The sequence below is a fragment of the Oculina patagonica genome, chromosome 12, assembly GCF_052425735.1.
Source record: "Oculina patagonica isolate OP01 chromosome 12, crgOcupat, whole genome shotgun sequence".
NCBI classification, from domain to species: domain Eukaryota; kingdom Metazoa; phylum Cnidaria; class Anthozoa; order Scleractinia; family Oculinidae; genus Oculina; species Oculina patagonica.
The window spans coordinates 13,443,271-13,457,863 of NC_135769.1; the positions used below are offsets into that span (position 1 = coordinate 13,443,271).

General features: G+C 39.7%; 2 protein-coding genes across 3 annotated transcripts; one reads left to right on the plus strand and one right to left on the minus strand.

The window, feature by feature from the left end:
• The first annotated feature begins 560 nt into the window (after positions 1 to 560).
• LOC144632113 (uncharacterized) lies at positions 561 to 6,035 on the plus strand. The gene is made up of 4 exons (XM_078490715.1): positions 561 to 649; positions 1,722 to 2,078; positions 3,176 to 3,972; positions 5,658 to 6,035. The coding sequence occupies exons 1-4, from the start codon at positions 561 to 563 to the stop codon at positions 5,996 to 5,998; spliced, it is 1,584 nt and encodes a 527-aa protein (XP_078346841.1). The 3' UTR covers positions 5,999 to 6,035.
• Positions 6,036 to 6,995: 960 nt separating this feature from the next.
• LOC144632872 (uncharacterized) lies at positions 6,996 to 13,058 on the minus strand. Of its 2 annotated transcripts, XM_078491625.1 has the most exons (9): positions 12,940 to 13,058; positions 12,222 to 12,429; positions 11,275 to 11,392; positions 11,059 to 11,119; positions 9,923 to 10,649; positions 8,462 to 9,293; positions 8,267 to 8,317; positions 7,597 to 7,689; positions 6,996 to 7,125 (listed from the first exon to the last, which is right to left on the minus strand). In XM_078491625.1, the coding sequence occupies exons 2-8, from the start codon at positions 12,423 to 12,425 to the stop codon at positions 7,598 to 7,600; spliced, it is 2,085 nt and encodes a 694-aa protein (XP_078347751.1). In that variant the 5' UTR covers positions 12,426 to 12,429; positions 12,940 to 13,058; the 3' UTR covers positions 6,996 to 7,125; position 7,597. The 2 variants fall into 2 exon arrangements, with proteins under 2 accessions (XP_078347751.1, XP_078347752.1); XM_078491626.1 differs by lacking the exon at positions 8,267 to 8,317.
• Between the last annotated feature and the right edge of the window lie 1,535 nt (positions 13,059 to 14,593).

Genomic DNA, 14,593 nt, shown 5'->3' on the forward strand with positions numbered 1-14,593 from the left:
CAAATGATACAAGGAGATCAAAGCAGTGAAACTAAACTGAACTCGCTGGAATCGCTTAAAATGGCACCAAAACCCCACGAATATGATGGAAACAAATCAAGTAACACTCAGAAGAGGAAAGTAAGTCATTTTTACTGAATTTCTTTTCCATATTTCGAACTGCTATGTACGACCTTTTAATTTCCATACAAACTCACAGCCGATATAACGAATTTCAGTTAAAACACGACAAAAGATGGCTATAGAGCAGATCAACAAGGATGAAAATACTTTAATACTAACAGGAAAACAACTTTAAGTCCATACCATAACAAATTTCCCTAGTTTTCCGGCACTTCACTGTCTAATGTTGTTACCAAGGATTGTAATGCATTATGGGTGTAGGGTCCAATCCTCCTTGGATTATGTCATAAAAAATGTTCCTTGTGGTTGGTAACATCGCTCTGCGTAACATCTTTCTCGTTTGAAACAAAACCAGTAACATGCAAAATTCCAACAAGAATACTATTACAAAGCATTGAGAAGTTCACTGTTCATTACGTCTCTATCGCTGAAAAGCGATGAATGAAGCTGACACGCACTGGCAACTCAGTGAAATCATGTCAGTCGATGCCTTGCTTCCGCTGGAATCACTGGAAGGTCGCAGGCGGTACATGAAAAGAAAATTGAACTATAGCCTACGCAAATTTGAACCACTGACCAGGTGACCACTGACCATAGGGCGACAAAAATAACAAATCCAAGTTGCGTAAACATACTACAATGTATGTGAAAGGTTGCTATTATGCACTTCTTAGCCTGCGTAGCTGGTGGTATGCGCCGCTCGTTGTCGCGGTATCGCCGCTTGCAACAACACCGCCAGCTACGCAGGCTATGCACTTTTTGAAAGAAATTACAATTACAATTACATAATGTGCGTGTGAAAACAACAAAACATTTTTTTTGTAGTACTAATAAGATTCATTAAAAATTATAGAAAGCATACCAGTAGTATTAATTTTGCTCGACAGTTAACGGAGCAAGGGAGCAAAGTAAAATGGATATTGTGACAAAACAAGAGATAAAAGATCCGAAGTCACAAGTAACCAAGCAGCACCATGCAAGCAGTCGCTAAAATTAATTAGTTACTTACCACTTGAATAGACCTCTTTAGCTTGTTGTCTCATTTCGGACCACGTGATGTTACCCTTGAGAATTGTTTCTTTCAATTTCAAACAAACTCATGTGGAAATGAAGGATTATAAATTTCCAGAAAGACAATAGAACAACTCTCTGAAGAGTATCAAATGATCTATTGTGAAACTACAACAAAAATACCGGCTACATACTTTTCCAAGTTGTCCATTAAATCTTTTGCGTAACATTCTTGTCGTTCTATTGACTTTGGGTCTTCTTTACAACATTCATTCTTGTTAACCACTCTCCAACTTCGCACATTCCGCTTGAGATAATCATAACGCCGAGCTAGGTATGTAGGTATTTCTGGTATTTATCAATAATTGTTTTCATTTTGCGATTGTATTAGTGCGGTGCGTGTGCTGGTCAGGGCGTAGATATCCAGGTTGAGACGACCACTTGGTGTTTTTTGACGAACGGCTTACGTTCAGCTGAACTTCAACTTTACCCACGTTTTGCGATTGAACTTTCACTCATAGGGTCGACTTTAGTCAGTAGCTGAAGAGTGACTGAAGAAGGTTTTTGTTTGTTTTTGTTATTTATAGAATGCAGATCGAGAGAAGTGCGATCTTGGTGCTGTGTTTGCTGTTCATGGTGGAAAGATCTTTATCTTCGCCTGTAAAAGTCAACAAAACTAAAGTCCTTATCCTTGGCGCTGGACTCTCGGGAATCACAGCAGCAAAAACACTGCTGGACAAAGGCATCACTGACTTTCTGATCCTTGAAGGGAAGAACTACACTGGAGGCAGAATACATTCTGTACCATTTGCTGGTTTAAACATCGAAGCAGGAGCGAATTGGATTCATTTTGCTGGCGACGAAGATACGGCGCCGATTGTGAAACTAAGAGACGCGAAGAATATAAATGGTACTCGTTCAAATTATTCCGACTTTATCATAAGGTAAGAGAGTTTATAATACTACCCCAGATAAACCTCTTCAACCTCGTGTTGCCCTGGGAACTAGGGCTGCTCTACCATCATTACAGGAATTTTTTCACCAAAACTGAATTTCGCAATTCTAAGAGGGCGATATTAAAACTGAGAATAATTTTAATAAGTCACACGAACCGCAAGCTCAAAGTATTTAAATTAATACGAAATTTGTATTGTGTATATATAATTAGTGAGCCCAAAATGTATATTTTAACTGCGGTAACGTGTAGCCTCCTACGCAGATGTTCTTTTTCTGCGGAGGACTTTGTTTCCGAAATTACAAAACGCGTGAGTTTAATAATAGGGCGCTTTTTAGTATTTAGTAATATTGTTGGTTAATTACTGATGCGCAATTGGTCGCATTTTGCGTCAGTAGTTAATTTAGTTTTTGGATTAATTTGCTAAATTAGTTTCGTGCCGATCTCGCCTCTGCTGCTCACTTCAATAGAATTAATTAACAACCTGTTGGTTGCTGACTCATCGCCTTTTAACTGTGAATACATTTGCTGACACATCCAGTTCCTTTAATAAATGTTTGGTTACTTAATTTCTTAGAGGTGCGATCAGTCGGCAAAGAACCCGGTGCTTGTTAACACTTCAACGGCAAAATGATCCTGACGGCGTAAGCAGTCAAAAATAAACAATAAAAAAAAACTTTAATGTATTGAGAAAACTTTTAAACTTAAAAGAGCAGAGGTTCTCGTTTTTTGGAACAATTCAACATGGCTGCTTAAGTTTGGTCGCAACATGGCACAACAAGACCAGTGAATGTTGAAAGATGCTGAATCAAAATGTTGGGGGGGGGGGTGCAGTGAAGGGCGGGATAAAGAAGTGACAAACTTGGTTACGAATTTACATTTGGGCTGTTTAAGTTGTTGTGAGGGAGCTGAGAATGGGGTAATTCTGTGTCTACAGTATTTACTCATAGAATTAACCAAACCTGCACAGTCGATAAAAAGCATCTCTAGAAAAATTGGCACCGATTATATCGGTGTTGCATGGATAGATATATAGTTATCTATTAGAAAAACTACATAACTGTACTTATCCATTCATTTTCACAGAGACGAAAAAGGCAATGTTATCACCGATTTGTCAGTTTCTAAGGACTATGATGACAAAGTAGGAGGACGCGCTGAAGATTACATTGAAGCAAGGAAGGAAAAGAAATTACCTGACATTCCAGCACGTGTTGGTTTACAGTTACTGGGATGGAAAGCTAAACGACCTATCGAAAAAGTGGTCGAGTACTTCAACATTGACTTTGAGTTCGCAAAGCGCCCAGAACTGGTGTCTTTTTACAATTTTTATGAGCATGAAGGGGATTTCCTTGTCACAGATCAGCGCGGGTTTTGGTCCATGTATGACTATCTTTACAAACCCTTGGCCAACCGAATTTTATTAGACAAAACTGTGACGGAAATCAAATATTCTGCCACATCGGTTGAAATTTCTACATCCGATGGCCAAAAATTTGCCGCAGATTACGCTCTGTGTACATTCAGTAATGGAGTACTGGCCAGCGACATGGTGACTTTCAGCCCACCCCTCCCTGATTGGAAAAAAGAAGTCATATTCAAAAATCCGATGTCGGTATACACGAAAATCTTTCTAAAATTTCCAAGCAAGTTCTGGGACGATCACGAATATATCCTGCACGCGTCTGAAGAGCGCAGTCGGTTCCCAGTGTTCATGGACTTGGAGAGACCAGGGTTTTTGCCAAATGGTAGTAACGTCTTATTGGTGACAGTAACAGAGGATGAAGGAAAAAGGATTGAACAACAAACATACAATGAAACAAAGGCAGAGGTCATGAAGGTGATGAGAAAGATTTACGGACAAGGCATTCCTGATGCAACAGGTAAAAATACATAGTTATAGTTTAATATTTGAATCTGTTGTTATTAGATAATGGCGATAGCAGCCTGCGAGGTAGGATAAGGGCGTTAGGCCAAGGGTGCACTCTACAGACAGTTTAAACTTAACACGGAATAAAAAACACACACAAAAGATAAATTTTTGCACTAACGAAGTTTTTAAGACCTGGGTTTCTTAGTGTCATTCATTGGATGAAGTTCACTTCAATTGTGATAAACTGCATCATCCTCTCTTGGAAATAACACTTATACCTCAGGGTATGAAGCTAAAATGGAAAAATGGTCTTTTCAGAGCTTCACGCTCGACTGTTTACATGATTCCGGAATGAAATTCGTTCTGCATTTACATGACAGAGTCGACCGGTTCAACCAAAGGCATTTTCACGTGCACGATTTCCGCGCGAGATCAAAACAAGGTGGCGCATGTTTCGCGCGAGATCAAAACAAGATGGCGCATGTTTCGCGCAAACATGTTTTTGTGCCCATTAATGGCCGTATCTGCAGTTTTGACGAGTAATTTCTGGGCTTCTTGGTATTACGTTTTTTCGCTCTGAATTCAAACTGTGGAGTCCGTATGCGGTTCAACAAGTTGCGAGTTCATCTCGGAACGAAATTCGTTCTGTGTTTACATGATACCAGAATGAAATGTCATTTCAGAAGGAAACTTTCATTCCGGAATGAAAACCGGAATGAACTCATTCCGGAATGACTTGACTTTCGTCTCGGTATCATGTAAACAGATACAGAGAAATGTATGGGGATGGAATGAATTCGTTCCGGAATGAAAGTCATTCCGGAATCATGTAAACAGGCCCTAAGAAAAAAACAGAGAGACTGCTCGTAGTTTAAACCAAAGTGGTCTTAAAGTGTTTTTCAATTGATGGATGAAAAATAAAACCAAAGCAATCACAACAAACGTAAATGTTGTTGTTTAACTTTGCTCCAGGTACAACTGGTATTTTCCTTTTCTTTATTCATTATCATATTAATTACCCCTCACCAGAACAAAGGAAAATACCACATTGTGCCATAATGTGGTATTTTCTTTGTTCTGGTGAGGGGTAATTTATGTGATAATGAACAGAGAAAAGGAAAATACCAAGTTGTGTCAAGTGCAAAATATTTGAACCACAACATAGACAACACAACGGACCAATCAGAACTCAAAACGCATGTTTTGTTTCTGGTTGCCTCTGATTGATTAAGTAGGTGCGCGATATTTTTAAACCACTCAAAGCAAAACCAAAGCTCATTTTCGACACTCATTTAAAAAACGCTTTTTAAGAATTGAGACATTCAGTTTTCTGTTTTCAGTGTTTTATTTTAAGAGGTTTAGTTGGTTGGTTCTGGCTGCGAGTATATTTATAATTGTAACCGTGTGATCCTTTATAACAAGTTAATCTTCGGTTGTAAATTCGACATAACTCATTTTTATGAAACGACATACAAGTTGATATTAAGATCATTTCTTGACATCGGGGGACGGGGATGAGCGCAGAAACCATGCTCTATTTCAGACTATGGTCAAACAAAAACCACAACCTTTGGTGTCATATAGACCAAGATAGCTTATTTTAGGGAGTACCCTCCGGGATTCCGGGGCTTGACATCCAGCATTTCAAATCAGTTAGCAAACTCTTGACGTGTTTTTTTTTTAACGTTTCTTAAGCAATTTACTATTACCGCTGGTCACAAGACCCGTTCACGCAAGGCTCGTATTCAGACTCTATTGTGGGCTTTACATCTGAAGATTTTAACAAGCTTGGACAGAACCTGGGGCGACTCTACTTTTCTGGCGAGGCAACGAGCGAGGTCTGGTACGGGTACATTCAGGGAGCGTACTTGTCTGGTGAAGAGAAAGGAAAAATGATTGCTTGTCAGATTCACCCTGATGACAGTGAATGTAAAGTCCCAGAGAAGAAAAAACCGAAGAACCAAGCAACTTTCTTGGCCAGTTCTGCACCTGGAGTTTTGCTGCTTTCACTTTTATGTTCACGTTTGTGGATGTAAATTTAAGTTTAACAAAAGATTGTTTGGGTAAAGAGACTCCTCACTTTGGGGGCGGTAAGTGAGGGTCTTTTGCCTCTGCCTGACTTTCTTTTTCCCGGTGGTACTTACGCCCTTAATCTCTGATATCTTAATATAGAGTGGCTCGGGAGTGGCTTCGGCCAACTCCCTAATTCCCCCCCCCCCTCCCCCGATTCTCTTTGGGCTTTCCACAAGTTGCTCGGCAACGTTTTGGCAACTTTTCATACTTCGAGCAACTTTTTTCCTCTCGATTCTCGAGCAACTTGTTGCATTTTAAAGGAATTTCCAGACCGAAGATCTCCGAAGATTATCCGAGTGTTGTTCAAAGACCGTAGGAACGTTTTCGAAGATTTACAAAGTTGTCCGTAGATTATCGAGAAACATTTAAAGACGTTTCAACTTTCGGCTCATTCTGCATTAAAAATTGCAAAACTCGTCAGGAAACATGATGTCAGCGGTATTTTTACGATTTTTCTCGGTTAAAGAAATCCTAGTGTTGTTCAAAGACCGTACGAACGTTTTCGAAGATTTACGAAGTTTTCCGAAGATTTTCGAGAAACATTTAAAGACGTTTTAACTTTCGGCTCATTCTGCATTTAAACATTGCAAAACTCGTCAGGAAACATGACGTCATCGGTATTTTTACGATTTTTCTCGGTTAAAGAAATCCTTGTTATTTAACAAATTTTCCCCTTAATATGTTATTTAGATACTTCTTTTGCTGTTAAATTGCATAAAACTGCTTAGGAATATTTAGAGAAATTCTCTTGATTAGAACTAGCGTTTTGGATTTTTTTTGAGCAACTTTCGAGCAACATTTGTTATCAGAAGCAACCTTTTTGGATTTTTGGAGCAACTTTTGAGCAACTTTTTGAGAAATTACGGGCAACTTTTTGGGAAATATCGAGCAACTTGTGGAAAGCCCTACCTTTAATAGCAGTGAGATTAATCCCCACGAAAACAAGTGCACATCAGATGCTTTCACCAAAATCTTTTAATTACTTTTTTTGGTACTGAAACATTTTCTACGTCAATTAAACAACGCTTTTCACAACAAGTTATTTCTCTTCTGAAACTTCCGTCTCCGCATTCACTTTGCATTGAATTTCCTACGGAAGAAAGAACTGAATTCAAAGCAGTGATTTGCACGTTTTCTAAACGTACGCTCCTGTTTGTTAACCTCGTTCCCAGGGCTTTTCTCTTGGTAATTTAGAACGCCCATTCTAAATTACCAAGGAAAAAGCCCTGGGAACGAGGTTGTCCTGTTATGTCTTTTGTAATATAAGTAAGCAACAATCTCAAGGTTTCCAACTGTAGAGAATTTAGGATTGTACAAAATTACTTTCCAGAGTTTTTTTTTTTCTGGCCCACATTTGCGTAAGGAGATGTCAATTGACTTGTTTAAGGTTTATTTCGGTAATCGTAAGAATATTTATCTGTAAATTGTCGATTTTACAATGGAATTTTCTTGTGTGTCCATGTTTGTTGCTAGTATGTAAAAAGAAGAGAACACAAATGACACGACAGTTTAGCACTTTATAGAATGTTTGGCTCGGTACTTCGTTGTAAGAATTGCTTACGTCAAGAATGTCTTGTTCTATAAGATGCAATCGTCTCAGCAATTGTTTGTCTATTCCTCAAAAGATTGCAACTTTCTCTCCCTGATGTTGATTCTGAAACGAAAAATATATTCTGATAATTAAAAGCCATCGTCAACGACAGCAACATGTTTATTTGACGATTATTGTTGTGCACTTTTTCTATATAATGTCACTATCATCATGGGAAGTTATCATTTGTTTCACGGAATATTCAAAGTTAAAAGATATTCTAGGCTTCGAATTCCCCGGGGGGGGGGGGGGGGGTTTTTTGTTGGGCGCTCTCCCGTGTGCGTAGATAGCAAAACGCACTTGCCTCAAGCTCTTTCAAAATGCTCAAGGCAAATAAGAGAAGTAATATCCCGGCAATGAGCTTAGTGACCCAAACATTTTCTGGCTAGAAGCACGCGTGGTCGTATTTATGGCCCCATTGTCTTACAAACCTCACAGTGATTTGGCGAAAATTCTTTAAGGAGTTTTCTTATAAGCCTGTTGCCGGATTTATCATTGTGAATGTTAACCTCTCCCTTTTCCAAGCATAAGGTAGTTCTTCTTAGTGAAGAGCAATAACAAATCGAACTTGAACATTGTATCCAGGGAAAAATCAATTTATGGTCTGTATTTTTTCGGTTAAAGAAAAGACCTTTCTTACCATTGTTTATTGCCATTCTCTCCTCCATTTCTTGAAAATCAGGTTCATGCCCTGGAGACAGGTCGATATGATTCTTTATGTCAATCATTTTTTGGAGATCGTCTATTGTTAGGTGAAGTTCTACATTGTCTAATATATTAAGACCGACAAACTCCACAAAATCATCACTCTCCTTTGAAGTTAAATTCATCGTACCTTTCTGCACTTCATGTAACATGCTCCGAAGATCAGCTATCTGTTTTTTCAAACTATCATTTTCCATAAAGAGCCTGTCTCGCTCGTCTTCCACTCTTTTTATCTGAGATCTTAGCAGTACGTCTTCTTCATGAGTGCCCGGTGCGTGCTCCATGTGTGAATTGTTCTTCATGGTGGAGCTGTTGACAAGGTCACCTACTCTCTGTAAAGTAGTGCTAAAAATAGTGTCAATGGTTTCCTTGAGTGAGCACAGCAGCCCTCTCACATGTTGTACATCTGACGTATAAGAGCTCAGGTCACTTGTGATTCTCCCAGTCTCCTTTCTGTGCCAAGAGCTTAAGTCGTCCATTATTTTCTTATTCTCGCCAAGGCCTTTGCTACTTCTGCGCTGTTTTTTAATTTCCTTTAGAATTCTACTTCCGGTATCACAGCCACTTGTACCGCCCAAACCTCTCAGTGAAATCTCTGAGACTCCTCTTAACTCAGTAAGGAGCTGTATCTGTACATCTTGTGGTTTTGATGTATTAGAAAAAGAGTGAATGGTATACTCTTTGAAGGGATGGCCTGGTTGGAATGAGACATTGGCGAATTTATCTCTATGAGTTTTCTCCGTGTTATCATTCCCTTGCGTATGAATTTGTCGCTGTTTTAAAACTTGGTCCAATCTAACAGCAAATCCTTCTTTCCACTGTTTAATTTTCTTGAAAGCTTCTTTTTCTAGTTTAGTGGCATAATGAGGTGACAGCTCACTGACAGGATTTTCTGTCGCAATCGTGACGCGTCGTTGCTTCGTCTTCTCCTTGCCTTGCTTTTCGAATTCTGTTTCACTGATCTGATGAATAAAAAGAAAAAGAAAAGACAAAAAATGCCATCTTGGAAAGAACTTCTCCTTTAATTTTCTCTATATTCCCCTAAGTGTTTTACCGGTAGTTGAAATAAGCGCCACTCTCGAATAAGCACCGCACCTTTAACAGGAAAAATCAAATAAGCGCCGCGGCGCTTAATCGATCACTTACGGTATGAGAAAGACTGACTGCAAAACTTCCGATAAATGATAAAGCTATTCATTGTTAAACCGCGGTTTCATTCCCAAACCTTGGCTTGCATATTTATTGAGCTGTTTTTCTGAATATTGTTTGATTTAGCTAAGCGGGCGGGGATGAAGGGGAATTGTCGCCTTTAAGCTCATAACTAACACTAGTGGACTCAGTTTGAAATAAGGTCATCCGGGATGCACCATTTCAACTGTAGGTATATGAAACGGCCTTCATTTTCTACATGTTTCTATTATCATTGCAACTTATTCCTCTACGGAAGGTTGTGAAAGGGTTACTTTTTCTGGTAAAAAACGGTGTATTTAAGGGTAAAAGTTTGGACATCAGAGTGGAACCCCCCCGCCCCCCGCCCCCCTTGCATAAAACTGAGAGGCTCTGTTTTGTTTACTCCTGTGAAACTACTTACGTTTGTTGATGATCTGCTAAATAAAACTTCTTCAGTGACTTCATTAACCAAACTTAGAGATGATGAACGGGCTTTGTTTTCAAATGAACGACTCTGGTTAGTTGTTAGTCGAGGGTCACTTCCTTGCTGTTCCACTCTCGTCCAGTGACTCACTACCACCTCACCCAGGTCTTTACGCTCATTTGTTCCTGCGCTGTCTAAAACTGAATTATTGATTTGCTGTTTGCAAGTTTTGTGCGAAGGTAATGGCTCTTCCATCAGTTTCTCTAAACTTGGAACGTAGTTTGATTGTAAACTGCTTTTAGTTGAAACACGCCTCATTTGAGCTTGATTATAAGGAAATAGTGTACCGCTGGAAGGAATAGAAGGCTCAGATGCCGCATTCATCTGATCGCTTCTCCAAGACAGCACGGTTCTGTCACTGATCTGTACTCCACTGTCATCTTTCCGTCGTGATCCGTTTTCTTGCGAGTATGGTGCTACAACACTGGACAACGACGACAGCTCCATTTGAACTTGATCGTCTTCCTCTTGTGCAAGCAAAAGAACCGACTTCTCAGGAAACCTAACAACAACGTCTGGTTCCATTCGATTATATCTTGAGTCTCTAGGCCCAAGACACAACTTTAAATGAGGTAGATGTGTCAAACTTTTTGTACTGCGTAGAGTGCACGTTTTGCCCTCACTTGTCGATGGCTGGGGACAAGGCAAAGTTTTGGACCTCGGCCTAAAAAAGACAACACAAGACAACATAAAATGATATAATTGACAAAATTCTAAAATGAAATTTAAAAGGTGCTAAACTATATCTGAGATTTAATCCAAATTGTTAGAGCACATGTTCCGTTTTGGGATATGGAAAGGTATTCTTTAACTGGACTGGCTTCAATCCATCGTGTGCACTTTGTTTCATAATGACCATTTATGGCGATGTTTGACAGATAGTATGACCAGCACCAGGAGCCATAATCGGTCCCCGATTATGGCTCCTGCTAGCACCGAGTTCACAGAATAGTACAGTTGAGCCGGACTGGAGGATTGAAAGTTTCTCAAAAACTAAAACACATTTGTTTTATAACTCTCACTGTTGCCTAAGTGGATACCAGTGTACCGTACACCTGTATTTAATTTCATACCTGCTAGTTGGCGATTTTATGCTTTTAGAAGTCGAAGGTATAATCCTTTCATCTTTATATTCTGTTAACGTGTCAAAATAAAATAACAAAAACGTTTCATTTCAATAATATGCTGAAGCAAGATACTGGACTTAATTTACCCAGTTCAAATCGCAATACCAAAGAACTTTGAATTAGTTATTGATAATTTTCTACCAGAAAACTCATTGATCGTACCGGAGCGTGGATTACTTTCCACTAATGAATGGTGAGTGACAGTGCTGCCGAGTGGATTTTGGTTGACTTTCATTGAAGAAAATCTTTCTCTGCTTTTGGTCGTCCTTAATGACTGGGCCTGAAACAGAAACGACTTTTATTAGACAGTCAGCCTGGAAGAGAAATGCACCAAAACAAACTAAATCATCTTAAGTAATGATCCAAAAAACCTATCGTAAATATCTTGGTAGCAGCTTAGATCATCAACACAAAAGCACAAATATAAGGATGGAAGGTAGCTCCTTTCAGCTTGAGAATTCTTATCTTTTTTGGCCCAAATGCCCAAAAGTTGGATAAAAAATACTTGAGGAAACTGCTTTTTAAACGACTGCGTTATAAATGGCGGATTGTTCAATCCAACGGTGGGTTTTTTTCAGGCTACGGCGTCCACATTGGAACTATTTCTCAGTGAAGCCCATTTGTGCAATCATATTGGGCCTAATCATTGTTTTTTTTTATATATATATTGCAATCTAGAAATAACTGAAGTGAACTTTTTGAGCATCTGCCACGGTTTGAGTTAGGGTATTGAGCCAAAACATTGCCAGCCGCAGTTTTGATGTTTTAGAATTGGTACCTCTTAGGGGTAAAAAGAATTTGAGCCACGCCCACAAAACAAGATTCTCTACCATAAGGTAGAGAATATCGCACCTTTTAACACCGGTTGCATGTAGTGCAGGCGTTTCGGTGGGCGAGCGTTTGAATTCATTAACGGACATGAAAGAGGACACTCCAGCTCTTAAAATACTAGATGGTATATTCAGTGCTCCGGCTCCTCCAAAATACGCCTGTACTACAATTTATTTTTACAGGAGAGTCCCCCGGGTGTTTGTACCCTTCTTGTTGCAACTGATTTTGTTATGCTGCGCTGACAGAACTGTTCGCCTACTAGCAACAAATTTCCTTACGCTATAATGACCAGTACTCCTGAGACCCTTGAACTTCCTCTTTGGTCTAACCATTTTAAAGATGTCTTTCTTGTCACCATAACCAACAGCAGCAGAAAAGTCAAACGGTAACGGAATGGTGCGGCGGCGACAATGCCGAGTGAGTGCTTCAACATCACTCATTGAAAGCGATCTCTCAACAGGCGAAGGCGGCATTCTTACCATGCAGCTGGAGGGAAAATAAAAATAGTTTTGCTGCGTAGCACCAATTTACAATAAGTGTTCAATAAAGTGTTTTGAGTGCAAAATAGTTAAGACAGAGCGGGAAACCCCTTCATCAGTGTAAATGTGATGTCTTAAAAAGAAACGCATCGATCAGCGTTTCTTTTTAAGACATCACATTACACGATGAGGGCCCACGTCTGTCTTTAAAAAAACTATTTTGCACTCCAAGGAACACTTTATTGAACACAGCTGGAGGGAAAAGTATGTTTAAAAGTAGTTATGGACTTAATTGCAACTACTGTACTATATATACAACTGATTACTGTGCCTTAAATAACTTACGATTCCGTTAGATAATTCTAAAAAAAGTGCTTATTCACTCGCTTATTTTCCTCACGTGTTGCGTATCTAAGCTTAACACTCGGTGATCCCTTTTCATACAAATTGTTATCCGATGTATTCACGAGTTTATATCGAATGCAAACTACGCAGCAGAGAGAACAACTTTGTTTACCTCGAATGAGAAGTTTGACACACAAAGACTTTCTTCAGAGAATTTCCTGATACGTTAGTTTTGCTCTACCAAATGTCTTTTCTTTGCATCAGCGAAAGAAACAACTGTATAACGAGTGACGTCATAAAGAATTTGACGTCATAATCATTATAAGCAATACGCGTCCACATACGAAATGAATTCCATGGAAATATTTGATTAATGATGGATGTATTGCATGCAAGGCCGTATCATCAGTATCACACTTACAAAATATTTAGCTCCCTTTACCACCACCCCCTAGGAGAACTTGCTCGCAGGCCATCTACATAAACGGTAAATGAGCGCGCGCAAGCATTGGATACATTCACCGTTCCGAGCCATTCCTCGGCAAGTGTCATTTGTTTTCCTTCGCGTGCGCGTTCACAGAAATGAATCCCGCGCGAACTCTCGCGCGCGATTTTACTCAAGAGGTCTTTCGCGCTTGATTCTAACGAGCGTTTGCAAGTCCCTTGCAAGTTCCTTGCAAGTCTAAGCTAACCAGTGCAGTAAAGGATTAAAATTAAATACTAAATTCGGCGTTCTTTGGTTTGCTGAAATGCCGACAAATCGAACCAAAAGTCGTTGCCTTGGATTAATTTGCCTCATTCAAGTCACATATTGCAATTCTATTCCTTATTTCTCAGACTACTAAGATAACTTGGTGCGATCGAAGGAAGCTGTCCACCTAACCAAGCAAGATGGCGTAGTTTATGTTTATGTTTACAGGATTCTCTGTGAATGCGGTAAAGTTTATCTCATCGATGCTGGAATAACCTGCGATCAGGCGTTCTGTTTTCGAAAGAGAGAGGGAAAAGAGTGATAAGTAGGGAGGGATGGAATGGTTCCCGCGATACTGGGATATTGGACTGGCCGGCACCCAGACCTGCGCCGTTAAATTGGCTAGGTCATGGTATTTAAGGTAATTGCGGGCCCAAGAGAGGCCCGCAACCCTAATCTTGACAGCGACCAGTGTATTGCGTTTAACGTGCGCGCCACGTTAATAAGAGGCGAGCACAAAGCGGAGGTTGAAACCGGTGCAAAAACAAAGTTTAACGAACCTTCTATTCCGTTATGGAAAGATTACGGCCTAAAACCCGAGAAAATGCGAGAAACGTTTCCTTCAAAATGTGTCATATGACACGTATAAAGCTAACAACACCGTTCGACGGCTCTTCAGATCATGACAAAAATATGCAATGAAAAATCAACTAACCTCTGAAATTACTACACAATCGAAAGGATTAATATTAAATGACGCCACCGAACGATTTCAGACGACTAGCGTCCAAAACAGATCAGAAAAACGCAAATAACTGCCACCTCCTCTCGCTGTGGAATCTCTTTTCGCTTTAAAAATGTAAGCTTGGATCCTATTTCTGGTCCAATCTCAAAAGCGTGCAAACTCACTCGAGGCCCGCACTTCCTAACCCGTGGTTACCACTAGCTTTCGTTTCTTAAGAGCCCTAAACTTCAAATAGGCAGAGCAAAGACTTTTATTGGCAAAATCGGGCAAAATCACGGCCACATAACAAAGAAGGATGATTTTCGAGCATTGAAAATGACACTTTCATACAAATTGAGATAAACTTGAAAAAAGTCGGGCCAACGTTTTTCAAGTTTACCCGAACGCAAT